Source organism: Hydra vulgaris, chromosome 12 (genome assembly GCF_038396675.1).
Source record: "Hydra vulgaris chromosome 12, alternate assembly HydraT2T_AEP".
Taxonomy (NCBI): domain Eukaryota; kingdom Metazoa; phylum Cnidaria; class Hydrozoa; order Anthoathecata; family Hydridae; genus Hydra; species Hydra vulgaris.
This window is the reverse complement of record NC_088931.1, coordinates 83,293,114-83,307,382: the sequence shown is the minus strand read 5'-3', so window position 1 is coordinate 83,307,382 and position 14,269 is coordinate 83,293,114. Positions and strand designations below refer to the sequence as shown.

The 14,269-nt window shown below is 28.8% G+C and overlaps 2 protein-coding genes across 3 annotated transcripts in view; one reads left to right on the top strand and one right to left on the bottom strand.

Moving 5' to 3' along the window:
* The first annotated feature begins 602 nt into the window (after positions 1 to 602).
* On the top strand, positions 603 to 1,103 carry LOC136088415 (uncharacterized). Its single transcript, XM_065812123.1, has one exon. The coding sequence runs from the start codon at positions 603 to 605 to the stop codon at positions 1,101 to 1,103; it is 501 nt and encodes a 166-aa protein (XP_065668195.1).
* Positions 1,104 to 10,247: 9,144 nt separating this feature from the next.
* Positions 10,248 to 14,269, bottom strand: part of LOC100206609 (ataxin-10) — a 40,303-nt gene continuing 36,281 nt past the window's right edge. For both annotated transcript variants that reach the window (XM_065814703.1, XM_065814704.1), the window contains one exon: positions 10,248 to 10,532. In XM_065814703.1, the coding sequence (XP_065670775.1) occupies positions 10,351 to 10,532 (182 nt within the window). In that variant the 3' untranslated portion in view covers positions 10,248 to 10,350. The remainder of the gene's footprint in view (positions 10,533 to 14,269) is intronic.

Genomic DNA, 14,269 nt, shown 5'->3' with positions numbered 1-14,269 from the left:
AAATGTTTAGGAGAGATAGCAGTGGGGTTTTTGACATGGTTATTTAACAGAATCTTGGAAGGTCAGAAGATGCCTGAAGAGTGGAGACATAGCATAATGGTGCCAATTTTCAAGAAAAAGGGCGACTTTCAGAGCTGTAGTAATTACAGGATAATAAAGTTGATCAGTCACAGCCTGAAAATCTGGGAAAGAGTAGTGGAAGCTCGGCTTAGAGGAAAAGTAGAGATCTGTGAGCAGCAGTATGGTTTCATTCCAGCTAAGTGCACACACAGATGCTACGTTTGCTCTGAGAGTGTTAATGGAGAAATATAGGGAAGGACAGAAATAGTTACATTGTGTGTTTGTGGACTTAGAGTAAGCTTGTGATAGATTTCCGAGACAGGAGCTGTGGCATTGTATGAGGAGTTCAGGAGTAGCGGAAAGGTATGTGAGGGTGGTGCAGGGTATGTATGAGAACAGCGTGACAACAGTGAGATGTGCAGTAGGAATGACAGACAGGTTTAAAGTGGAGGTATGACTACATCAGGGATCAGCCCTGAGTCCCTTCCTGTTCGCGATTGTCATGGACAGACTGACGGACGAAGGAATCCCCTTGGACTATGATGTTTGCTGATGACATTGTGATCTGTAGTGAGAGTAGGGAGCAAGTGCAGGTAAACTTGGAAAGATGGAGGTATGCTTTGGAAAGTAGAGGAGTGAAAGTGATCAGGAGCAAAACAGAGTATATGTGTGTGAATGAGAGGGCAGACGGTGGACAGGTCCAGTTACACGGAGTTGATTTGGTGAAGGTCGACGAGTTTACCTACTTAAGGTTGAAGGTACAGAGTAAAGGAGGAAGTGAACGAGAGGTAAAGAAGAAAGTGCAGGCAGGGTGGTGTGGATGGCACAAAGTGTCTGGTGTGATCTGTGATAGAAGGGTGTCGACTAGAATGAAGGGTAAGATCTATAGGACAGTAGTGAGACCTGCTATGTTGTATAGACTGGAGACAGTGGCACTGACAAAGAGACAAGTGAGGGAGATGGAGGTGTCTGAGATGAAGATGTTAAGATTCTCATTTGGAGTGATAAAGAAGGATAGGATCAGAAATGAGTTTATTAGATGATCAGCACATGCCGCATGTTTTGGAGATAAAGTTAGAGAATCGAGATTGAGATGGTTTGGACATGTACAGAGGAGACAGGAGAGCTATATTGGCAGGAAGGTTTTGGGGATGGAACTTCCAGGTTAGAGGAGGAGAGGTAGACCTAAGAGGAAGTTTATGGATGCAGTGGAGGAGGATATGAGAGTGGCTGGTGTGTCAGTGGAAAACACTCATGACAGGGCTAGATGGAGGACTTGATCCCTTATGGCAACCCCTAAACGGGAAATGCCGAAAGAAAAAGAAGATATATGTACATGTGTATAGTTTATACATTGTGTTTGTTATATTCTATATTAATTTATTAGTGTAAATTCTATATTAATTTATATAGGTGCTTTATTCTAATAAGTTTATATTCCATGTTTATATTCCATCTATATTATAAGTTTGTGTACTTTTATAGTTTTATACTTAAATATATATTATACTTAAATAAATATTATATAGTCATATATTTAAAGTATACAAAGTTCACTTATTATTATTAAATAATATTAGTGTATTTACCAATATCATAAAATTATATTTCCTAATATTAATTTATATTTTACTGTTATATTGCTTAATTACCCCTATATACTTAAAAACAAAATATTATTTAGTTATCTGAACATATATATTTCAGTTATGACTATAATATAAAGTTTCTCTTTATAACTTTGTTAAAAATATTATCATAAAAAGATAGTATATATACATACTAAATGCATTAATAATATCTAACACATATTAATTTACTTACAATTACAAGCCTAACCCATTAAATCCTATGCTTTATCATTTCAGCTTTACTTTATCATTTTAATTTGTTTCTTTATCATTTTGTTTGCATTATCTCTATATGCTTAGAAACTTCTAATAGACTTATATGTAAATACTAAATATCAATTTATGGAATATGGCATTAAAACAATCCTGCAAACTATGCACAAAAAAATCTAAAAATCATAGAGTCATTCAATGTGACTGCTGCTCTTATTGGATTCACACAAAGTGTAATCTAATCAATAAGCATACATTTAATATTATCTCCAATGACTCTTTAGAATGGTATTGCTCTGACTGTATTTCCAAAAATATACCATGCAGTAATCTTTCTGATCAAGAACTCAAACTTACACTTTCATGCAAGAATCTTCCACTAAAGTTATTAAAATCTCTTGAATCTCCTGTTCACCTAAAAAGTCTATATAGAGATATGAATAATGTTTATAGTCCAACTATTAATTGTAAATATCTTGATGTTACTGAACTCAATAGTTCTTTAAATCCTGATACTGATATATACCTTTATCTCAATAATGCTTCCTTACCACAACATACTGACGATTTCCATAGTCTTAACACTTCCCCTATGGTAATAGGAATTACTGAATCAAATTTATAAATACAAGACTCCAATATAACTGATATTACCATAAATGGATTTAACACTGAACATTGCCCTACTCAGTCAAAAAAAAGGTAGAGCTCTTCTTTATCTAAGCTCTAATCTTAACTATGTAGTTTGTGATGATCTTGCAATCTATGCCTCGAAATTTCTCAAATCAGTTTCTGTTAAAGCTATCAACCCTCATAAAACCAATACTTTAATTGGCTGCATATATCTTCACCAAATTTATATCCAAAAGAATTCATCGCAAATCATATACTCCTTTACTTGGGAAATTAAGTTATGAAAAAAAAACCATTATATTAATGGGTGATTTCAACATGGACTTAATTAATTATAGAAAATCTCCTATTGTTTCTAATTATCTCCAAACATTATGCTCTTGCTTGCTTCTCCCAACCATTACTTCCAACACGTATAACTACGAGATATATCTAGTATAAACTGGGAAGTACAAATAAAAGACGATGATATAAAAAATCAATGATAAGTTTTTTAAATACATTTGAAAAAGTTCTAGACAGACATGCTCCCTAAAAAGTTTTAACAAAAAAACAAATTAAACTCAAGTCTAAACCATGGATAACCGCTGGTATTCTTAAATACATCTCAACCAAAAATGTCATTTATAAAAAATTTGTTAATTCAAACTATATTAATACAAGAAATCTACTCTTTGATAAATTTAGGTTATTTAGAAATAAAATAAGCGACTTACTTAAACAATCCAAAAAAATGTATCATATTTCCTTTTTCAACAACAACCTAAACAGCATTAAGAGAACTTGGAAAGGAATAAAAGAATTATCAACATCAGACCTACTATATACAATAACTCTTTCAACCTCAAAATAAATGATAAAGTCATCACTGATCCAACCACAATTGCTAATATTTTCAACAATTACTTTGCTACTTTCCAAAAGAATCTAATGAACAAAAAGTTATCCCTAAATATGATTTTAGAGACTTTCTAAAAAATCCTAATGAAAGTTCTTTTTTCTTTGAGCCAGTGAATGAAGTTGAGGTGTCGAGTCTCATAATGAAACTTCAAAATAAAAAGTCTGGCCCAAATAGCCTTCCCACATTTATTCTTAAGCTTATTCCAAACATAATCTCAAAGCCACTATCCATATTGATAAATATCTCATTTAGAGATAAAATTTTTCCAGATCTCCTTAAGATAGCTAAAGTGACACCAATACATAAAAAAGGTTCTCTACTGGATTACTCTAATTATCACCCAATCTCTCTTCTCTCAAACATAAGCAAACTATTTGAGAAAGCTATGCACAATAGACTCTACAACTTTTGGAGAAATTCAAGAGTCTTTTTAAAAATCAGTATGGGTTTAGAAACAATCATTCAACAACTCATGCACTAATTGATACAACTGAAAAAATTAGAACATCTTTAGACAATAAATTGTTTGTTTGTGGTCTTTTTGTTGATCTCCAGAAAGCCTTTGATACTGTTGATCATTCCATTCTAATCAGAAACAACTGATTAACACTCCAATGGTTTTCTTCTTCAAAATAAAACACAATTTGTTTCTATTATTAGGATAGAATCTGAATTAATAAAATCAACGAATGGTGTCCCACAAAGTTCTGTATTAGGACCATTGCTTTTCCTTCTCTTTATTAATGATCTTAATACCTCTCTGAAGCTTTCCGCTGTTTACCGCTTCGCTGATGACACCAATCTGCTTTTAATAAACAAATCACTTAGATAAACAAAAGTATTAACCATGACTTAGCGAATATACTCCAGTGGCTTCTATCCAATAAATTATCACTTAATTCCAAAAAAACTGAAATTATTATCTTAAAATCAAGTCAAACAAAAATTAAAAAGCAGCTGAATTTCAGATTTAAATTTTGCATCCCATCTTTAAGACTTAGCACTGAAACTAAGCAGATCCAACGGTATGTTGGCCAAAATTCGAAATTATCTTAATCTTGAAACGCTCCTTAACATATATCATGTGGTTTTTGAGTCTCATTTTAGATATGCTTGTCAAATATGCGGACAAACCCAATCTCTAACATTTAAAAGATTATCTCACCTCCAAAATAAAGCTCTAAAAATAATCTATTTTCAGCATTTTAACTCTGACCCTAATATCCTCTACTACATATCAAAGATACTTAAATCAAAAGACCTTATTCAACACTCCAACACTCCAACTGTTTGTTTGGAAACAGCAGCATAAAACCTTATCTCTTCCATTTACTGATTTTTTTACTTTTTTTTTTTTTATAATTCACCTCCCCAAGGCCGAGAAGGCCACTACAGATGAGGAGGCTACTTGTGGTTATAACCCTCTCTCAACTCTATATATTTATAAAAAACTTATAAAAAAATTTTTATAAGTTATAAAACTTATACAAACAATAACTTATAAAAATAATACTCGTTACCAACTTTGATCAGCTAAAGGCTTCAAATTATCTATCCCTAAACATAGAGCTGTTTGTTATGGACATCAATCGATTAAATATTAGAGCATATCCCCATGGAATAGCCTTCCCTCACAGTTAAAATCTCTCCCTACCTTTTTATAAATTCAAAAAGTCTATTTAACTTTTTATTAAAAAAGTATTCTTCCTAATTTCTATACTACTCTACTGCTAACTATCTACTATCCATCTTAACTTTATTCGCTTCAATGCTGGTTTATAACTACTAATTTTCTAAAATTCTTTTCTACCACTTTCTTCATTTCGATGCTGATTTATTACTACTAATACTTGCTCTTTCTTAACTTTTTCTCAAATTAATATTAATTTTATATCACTGTTCTATTTCAAACTCTCACTATTATAAATATTGCTATTATTATTGTTATTATTATTATTGTTGCCATTGTTATTATTATTACTATTAATATTATTGTTATCGTTATTATTATTATTATTGCTATTATTATTATTATTATTTTTATTATTGTTATTGATATTATTATTATTATTAATAGAATTGTTATTTATATCGTTAGTATTATTATTATTTTGATTATTATTACCAATAACTGGAGTTTTTGTTATTATTGTCTATTATTATTACTGATACTTATATTACTATATTATTTACAATGTTGTTACTGTATATTGTTATAATCTACTTCTCTTTTATTGCTATATTTTAATTAGGTATATAAAAGTCTTTAATTCTAGATAGATGTATAAAAGTAAATTGTATTTTGTCCTAAATTTATCAAACTTCTTACTTAGATGTTTTAGGTGCCCAAAGAAAACCTTACGGACTCGTCACAGAGCACCGCGGAAAAGTATTTAACTAGGAAGTTCACGTCTTCTTCCTTACCGGTGGCACGAAATATGCCCAGAGTTCTTCGAACCCTAGATCTCTTGCTTATAAAACAAGCGCTCAATCCACTGCGCCACGGTCGCTTTTAAACATCTCGATTGTGCTTATTTAGTTATATACAGAACTAAATAAGTTTTTAAAAAAATAATGTTTATCTTTAAAAAGCTTTATTAAAATACTGAAAGTTAAGCGAGTGTGTAACACAGAACTGGAAACGTTGTCTAATTTTCCTTTTTTTTTAAGTAATTAAATTTATTTAAAAAAGTAACATTGTTGACGTCAATTTATCTTGACCTCCCCCCTCTCCTCCTTAACAATTATCAGATAACCATCTCCATTATTCTGTTGACGTAAATAATGGACAGCCCCATTACATTTACGTGTTCTATTCATGTAATGTTTTCATCAAGAGTTACGCCTAAAAACTTTAATGACATTTCTATTTTTATTATCAATAAAAATGAACACTATGGAATAATGTGTATTTCGTTTTAGTAACATTTAAAGTGATCCTAGAATTAATCCCTAGAGAACACCGCATGTAACAATCATATTACCTATTTTTGCATCATTGTAAGAAATATAGCTTTCTCTTAGACAAATAGCTTTGGCAAAAGAATTATATGATCAACTTAAGCAAAGGCTTTACTTAGATCTATAAAGATACCTAAAGTATATTTTTTTTATTAAACTCTTCAGCCATAAAGAAGATGTAAATTTGCGCGATCAGACCAGATTTAAAATCAAACTGTTTTAACCAAATTGTAAAAATATTATTTTTCATAAGGATCACCTGATTTGAAAATTGGAACTACTTTAGCAATTTTCAACTTTCCCGCAAAAATTCCCTCCTTAAGATAAGTCAAAGATCTACAAAAGCGGAATTACGTGAATAAAAAAAAGCTTTTACTAATAATAGTTGCTCAGCTTTACGAGAATAAAAATTTGAACGATATTAGGGGCAACTACCCTCAAATTTTAAAAAACACATATAAACTAACTTTTTCTTAATCCAAACAGTTAATATTATACTGACACTAGAAATAAAAAAATATATGTAAAATGGAAGCTCGTTGCTATAGTAACCAATAAAAGTAGCTAAAAATACGAAAAAAACTGGGTTTACGCTGTAAAAAATAAGGACGAATGAGTAAAGGAGTGATATGTAACTTTGCAAAACTGCTCTAGCAGTTTTGCAATTTATTTGCAACATAATATATATAGTTTTATATATGTAAAACTGTGATATGAGTGGAGCCGGTTTTTTAATAAGTTCAGTTTTTTTTGTAAAAAAGTAAAAACAAATTGATTAATAAAAAAGTTTAAAATAAAATAAAATCCCTGAAAATTTCATCATGATAGCATTTATAGTTTTTGAGATTTTTTTACGGCGTGCCTGAAATGGAAAACTTTGGAAAACGCAAAACAAAAAATAAATTCATAAAAAAGTGATATTTTTAAAACTAAACTAAGAAAAATATGTCTTTTTGAAAAAATATTATAAAAGCTACCGGGTTCATAGTATTCCCTGCATATTTTTTTGACTTATCGCTCTTTGACAAGTGTTGAAATCATAAAAACCTACGTTTAACCTTAAAACTTTCACTCGTCCTAAATGATGATATCTTTATTAACTTCTTGTTTATAAACCTGTAACCAGTTAAAGTAAAGTGCCCTTGTTTCATTTTAAGTCTTTCATAAATTCAAATAATTCATACCAATAATATTTATGTTGTTTCAAATGCACCCACATTAGCTTTTTCATATTTTTGCTTATGTTGTTGTATAAATATATAATCGTATTTTAGAAGATATATCAATTGGCTATGTCTACATACAGCTCTAAAAAAGCAGAAAAAAATGCATTGTTGCTATGCACATTGCTATGACCATTTTTTAAACTTATGATTAAAACAACGAATGTTAAGCAAAAACTTATTAACAAACATTTTATTTTTTTTTGCAGATTAAAAGTCTGCATAAAATTTTGGTCTGTGTTAGTTAAAAAAATTTTTGAATATACATATTCAAATAATTTTTGATAAATGTAAAGGGTAGTTGCCCCTTTAGTCAAAGTTTTATTCACGTAAAGCTGAGCTATTACTCCAAAACGCTGAGTAAAAGCTAATTCTTATTCACTCAACCTAACGTTATAACGTAGATGTTAGATGTTGGCGTAGCGTAATTTATGGACAACCTCAAAAGTTCAATCAATAAATTTTTGTACCATTAGTCAGCAAATTGAGGCCTATTAGTACCTTTATTCAGCAAATTGGGGAATCGGAGGACCTTTTTTATTTTTGCGACCCTAAAATTTGTCTTAGTAGAAGGAAAAAATATAAAATAGTAATCAAAAATGCACCCGTGCATTAACTATTTGGAATAATCAAAATTTGAGAGGCAGTACTGTTTTCATATTTGATTAAGAATGCGGTAGTTATGTGGTGGTAGAGCAGTCGCCTCATAGGCGAGAAGTCGAGTTCGATTCTTACTACATCCCTGGTAGTACCGCGCTCGATTTGTTACTCCACGCAGAGGCCTTGTTCGTAAAGGTTCGTGATTCGGAGTTAAAAAGTTGAGAGAAAAAAGAAATAGGTTACACCGAAAGTGATATTGTAGAATAATTTTATAAGTACATATTCAAAAGATATTGTTTATTCTATTGTTCGATTGCACAATAATTGTTTATATCTCAGATATATATATATATATATATATATATATATATATATATATATATATATATATATATATATATATATATATATATATATATATATATATATATATATATATTAGGGTGGAGCGATTTTCATAGCAAAAAAAAAAGAGTTCAAAAACCAATATTACTGAGACACGAATCAATGTCGATTAATTATAAGATAAAAGTAAAAAAATATTTTTTGATTTTGATGAGATCTTGACGGTCCTCTTTGGAATTTAAATTCTTGACAGGTCCTAATATTTTTGAATTTTTTTTTTTCTAAACCATATCAACCTTGGACTCAAAAAAAGCAGAAAAAAATGCTTGTTTCATAAATAATAATTTTATTAAAAAAATTTTTTAGTGAAAAAAATACTTGCAAAAATATACCTTAAAACCCCCGTTTTGTTGAGGACGGGGGGTTTTAATGAAAAAAACAACTCTACTTTTTTAATTTTTTAATAAAAACAAATATTATTTTCAAAATCAGCATATTATTTTGCTTCTTTTAAGTATCAAGTTAATATAGTTGAGAAAAAAAAAATTTAAACAATATTAGGACCCATCAAAAATTTAGAATCCAAAGAGGAACCTCAAGAACTCATCTAAACTAAAAAAAAAAAGAGTAAGGTTCTTTTTTTTTTTAGTTTAGATTGCTTATATATATATATATATATATATATATATATATATATATATATATATATATATATATATATATATATATATATATATATATATATATATATATAAATAAAAGCAATATATATCTGAGATATTGGACTTCAAAGTTTGACAAAATTTTTAGAACTACTGACTAAATGTGTCGAAAGAGTTTTAAGATTGAAGTATGTTACTCTGTTTTTTAAGAAAAAACAAAGTAACATACTTTCCGATAGGTATTTTACTTGTTTTGTTTATCGGCAAGTTCAGAAATTAGAAGAAAGTCCATATTATTTTGCATAACATAATTCATTTTATTATTTCATATTAGCTAGTTGAGACCTAAAAAAGGATAAATTATATATGGTTAACATACGCTGTCTAAATATCATGCTTTAAAAATACGCTAAAATCGATTTCTTGTGTTTTCAATCTTCATATTTATCCAAAGCCTTCGGCAGTCTATAACTTTTTTTATAATTATAAATCTTTATCTAAGTAAAGTACCTCAAAATTGAAGATTTATAATTGTAAAAGAAACTTATGAAATACTCGTCTTAAGAGAAAAATGAAAAATGACAAAAAATTTTGTGTACTTTTGAATCATAGTATTTAAACAGGCCGAAATATTTTTACCTGTTTTATTATTTTTAGGTCTGACCTAACCAAAAAACAATAATCAAGTAAAATACCGATTGGAAAGTATGTTCTCTTTTTTTTTTCAGGTTTAACAATGCTTTCGACACATTTGGTAATTATTTCTAAAAATATTGGTCAAACTTTGAAATCCAATACCTAAACCAATAAATGTGTTTTAAAATTTTTTTGGAATAAACCTTCTAGTATGAATACTAACAACATATTTAAAAATTAACAATTCTAAAGCTATCAAAAACGTTTTTACGGTGATTCTAACAGAAAGTCGCTTTAAGCGATGTGATTTTACGGTGATTCTTTCAGAAAGTCGCTTTAAACGATGATTTATTGACTAAATTTATCTTTTAAAACACAGCAATTTTAGAATAGTTGTCTTTTTATAAGTTTTATGTATTTTATAATATAAATGTATACTGTGCGCAATAAGCGTATTAAGCATGTATTGAAAATTTGAAACACTTTTACGTATAGTCAATAGGTCCTAGCTTTACTTTACCATCAATGATTTTTACACACACATGAGAATCAGTAAGAATATCGTTCGACGCAAGACCTTGTTGTTCTAACTCTTTAATAACACGTTGGTTGCGAACGTTTCCCTCGCATAGATTACGGGTAGCAAATATAGACCACTGCATTATGTCTTTGTTTGTTAAGAAATTTTTGTTTTGCTTAAAATAAGTATAAATTCCGAAAATTAAGGCTTTTAAGTTCGTTGAAAAAATGATAATTTTAGGGTGTACTTAATTTAATTTTTAAAAATAAAAAAATTCTACAAAAGTACAGTGATAAGACTGTTAGGTCTTCTTGGAGTACCTTAATAACGGAAAAACAAAAACAAAACAAAACAAAAAATAACAACAATATTTTATTTTATTGTTATTATTATTACTTCAAAGTTAATTTTATTTAAGATTTTGTTTTTAAAAACGTTAAAAACTTTGATTATAAAAAATATTTTTGTTTTTAAAAACGTTACAACTTGACTTTATTACATTATGTGGTATGTTTTTAGCCATATTATTCTGTTAGTTAAAAGATAAAAATTTCATATAATTTAATGTTGAAGTAATCGTTTTCTTTTAAAATGAAATCTTAAGTTATTAAAAACTTGCCAGTTGATTATGAGAGATAATTGTATATGCCATTATAGTCCGAGACAAGCAATTTTAAAATTCTTGTTTAAATTCTGAAAGATGTTTTTATGTTTATCTTAACTTTTTTGCATAAATCCATTTATTCGCAACCCAATTTCAACTTTAGAGAAATTTTCGAACTCTTTTTTTTTGAGATTTGTTTAAAAACCAAGAAATACTCAACATTTTGTTAATGTATGATTTTTCAAAACATAATAGCGTTTCAAAAGAAAAAAATTTTAAATTGGTATTAATATAAATTTATAGATATAAATATAATTTTTATGCAATATAAATCTTGCACAACAAAATAATTTTGATACAAACGAAAAATTTGACGTCTCTTTGACAAAAAAAATTTTGCAGTAGAAATTAAGTACACTGTATAAACCTAAGAAGTTGAGGTATTTGAATTTGCTTAGTTTAGCAAACTAATGCATGCATCTTTATTTGACTATTGTATGCACTTTTTTTTTACTATTGCATTCAATTTGCAATGCAAGATGTTTTTTAGAATTAACTTTTAATTTTATTAACTTTTGAGAGAGACGTAAATATTTTCGTCTTTTATTCTTTATTAAAAAATAAGTCATGGCTGAATAGAGATGTACAACTGACTATTCCTTTGCCGAAAGTGAAATTTTGAAAGAAAATTATTTGGAAATCTTGCAGTAAAGCTCCATGGGTAAACGACTATAAGGATGTTATAATGATCTATATATATTTGGAATGTAGAATGTTTGGGTTTCAAGAGTATATAACTTTTGAAAAAACGATTTAAAATTTTTTTTTCTGGTATTGGACCGTCTCAAAGAAAAAGCTTGCAATTAGGAAAATGTTGCAGTTAATTAAATTTTCGAATTGTCGTGATTGAAAGCAACAATTTCAAGACAACGTAGAGCTTCACCACGGCCACGCTAAGTCAGAAACATACAGCTTTTATCAAAGTTTATTTTTTCCATATATTCATTATGCGGATCATCACGATGGTCAACTGCATTTTTTAACCAATCCAACTAGTTCATTGCAAAAAAGACTTAACCAAGTTTAAAAAAATGTGGCTTTTTTGTGAGTCTGTTCAAAAAAAGTGTTCAAGTAGATTGAATTCTACTATGATGGAAAAACTATTGTTGAACAGTGAAAAGCAATCGACGAGAAGTTTAAATGAAGGAGTACGAATGAAAGTCTCAGAAAATCTTGAAACACTACAAAACTATTCTGAAGGGTACTTTTGCCCTCAAAGCTATAATCAGGAGACTTTAGTGCTAGCCCATTTATAACTGATATCAACGATGAAGATCTCTTTAAAGATCATATAAAGATGTTTAATCTTTAAATTATCTTTAAAAAATTAATTTCCGTATTAATTCCGCATACCTTTGTGGGTCAGGCTTCTCATCATTAGTGTCTATAAAAATCGTAACCGATTAGACGACAAAGACGATATGCAACTTACATAGCCTAAGAAAATTCCTCAATTTATGTGCTTATTAACAAGAAAAAGCAGCAACTGTATCAATAAACATTATATACGTGATATACATGTATACATCAAGCGCTGTCAACTCTTCTATATTTACATAGTTTAAAGTGTAATCGTATGCGCAAGGCATTATGGGATGTGTAGGTAGTATAAAAATTAACTCTCAAAACAAATTTGGATGAAACTGTAAATTGTTTTCTGTATATTATATTGCGTTTTTTCTTCAATAAGTTATAGTTTTTAGTATAAAGAAATGCCTTTATATTGTGCAGCAGTTAACTGCACAAATACCAGTGGAGTAGCCGATAAAAATGTGTCCTTTTTTCGTTTTCCAAGAGACAAAGAAAGGTAAATACTTAACTTTACTAAGCATTATGATTTAAGTACTTAATTTATATAATTTAGTACTTAATATATATATATATATTTTTTTAATTTAACACATTATTTTTGTAACACAAAATTAAAGTAAGCTATTGTGCAACTTTTCAAACTTATGACATAAGTTTAAACAAATACACATAAGTTATGTGTATTTGTTTTCTTTTAGAATAAGTTTTTGTTTTCATTTTATCGAGTTATTTTACTGATTAATTTATGTAATGTAATTGTAATTCAATTAGTTTGCAACAAAAAGTATATGTTATTCTTACTTTTAAAGGTGCAAGAAATGGGTTATAAATTGTAGAAAAGGAGATCTAGATAGAAAGTCTGTTGAAGTTTTGAACAAAGAATATCGTTTGTGTAGTAACCATTTTGAAAGTTCAATGTACTATTTTACTAACAATGGAGGAAAACGTCTGCTTTATAATGCAATCCCTACATTTTTTAATGTTCCCAATCCACCACCATCTGTAGGAGAAAAAAGAAAACCACCTACCAAAAGAAATCATTTGCCTTTAAAAGTTAAAAAAATACAAAATGAAAATAATGATAGTAAAGTTGAAAACACTCAAGCCAATATAGAAACTGTAAATATAAAAAAGTACAGAAAAGTCTTAAATCCATTGCGTACATCTCGTGTTACAATATGCAGGCTACGAAAAAAAATAAAACTATTAGAGAAAAAAAAGCATAAAAGTTGCAATAACTCAATTAATCATATTTTAGATTTATCTAAAAACTTTCTTTCAGATGATCAACAAAAATTTTTTACAAGTCAAATAAAAATGAGTTACCGCCATAAAAAAGGAAATCGTTGGACAATATCGGATAAATTACTTGGACTACGAGTTATTTTTCATAGTCCACAAACTTATAAAATGTTAAGTAATATATTTTCTTTACCAAGTCGCAACACATTGAAATTGTTTCTAACAAGAGCTTATGGCGATATGCCAACTGGATTCTCACAAAAGTTGTTTACTTTACTAAAACTTCGTGTTAATAACATGAATCAACAAGATCGTAATTGCAGTTTAGTATAGGATGAGATGGCACTTAAACAACACTTAGATTATGATAAAAGTGTAGATGTTGTTTTTGGAATAAAGAACAAGAAACCACTGAATCAAGCTCTAGTTTTTATTATGAGAGGTATTGCCACTAAATGGAAACAACCAATTGCATATTTTTTCAGTAACTCAACTGTTTCAACAGTTAATCTTATTAAGTTTATTCAAGAAGCTATATCAAAAGTTCAGGACTGTGGATTGTTAGTTCGGTGTATTGTGTGTGATCAAGGATCAACTAATATTGCAGCACTTAAAATTCTTGGTTTTTCAAAAATAAAATCTTATATTCAACACCCGTCTTTAAAAA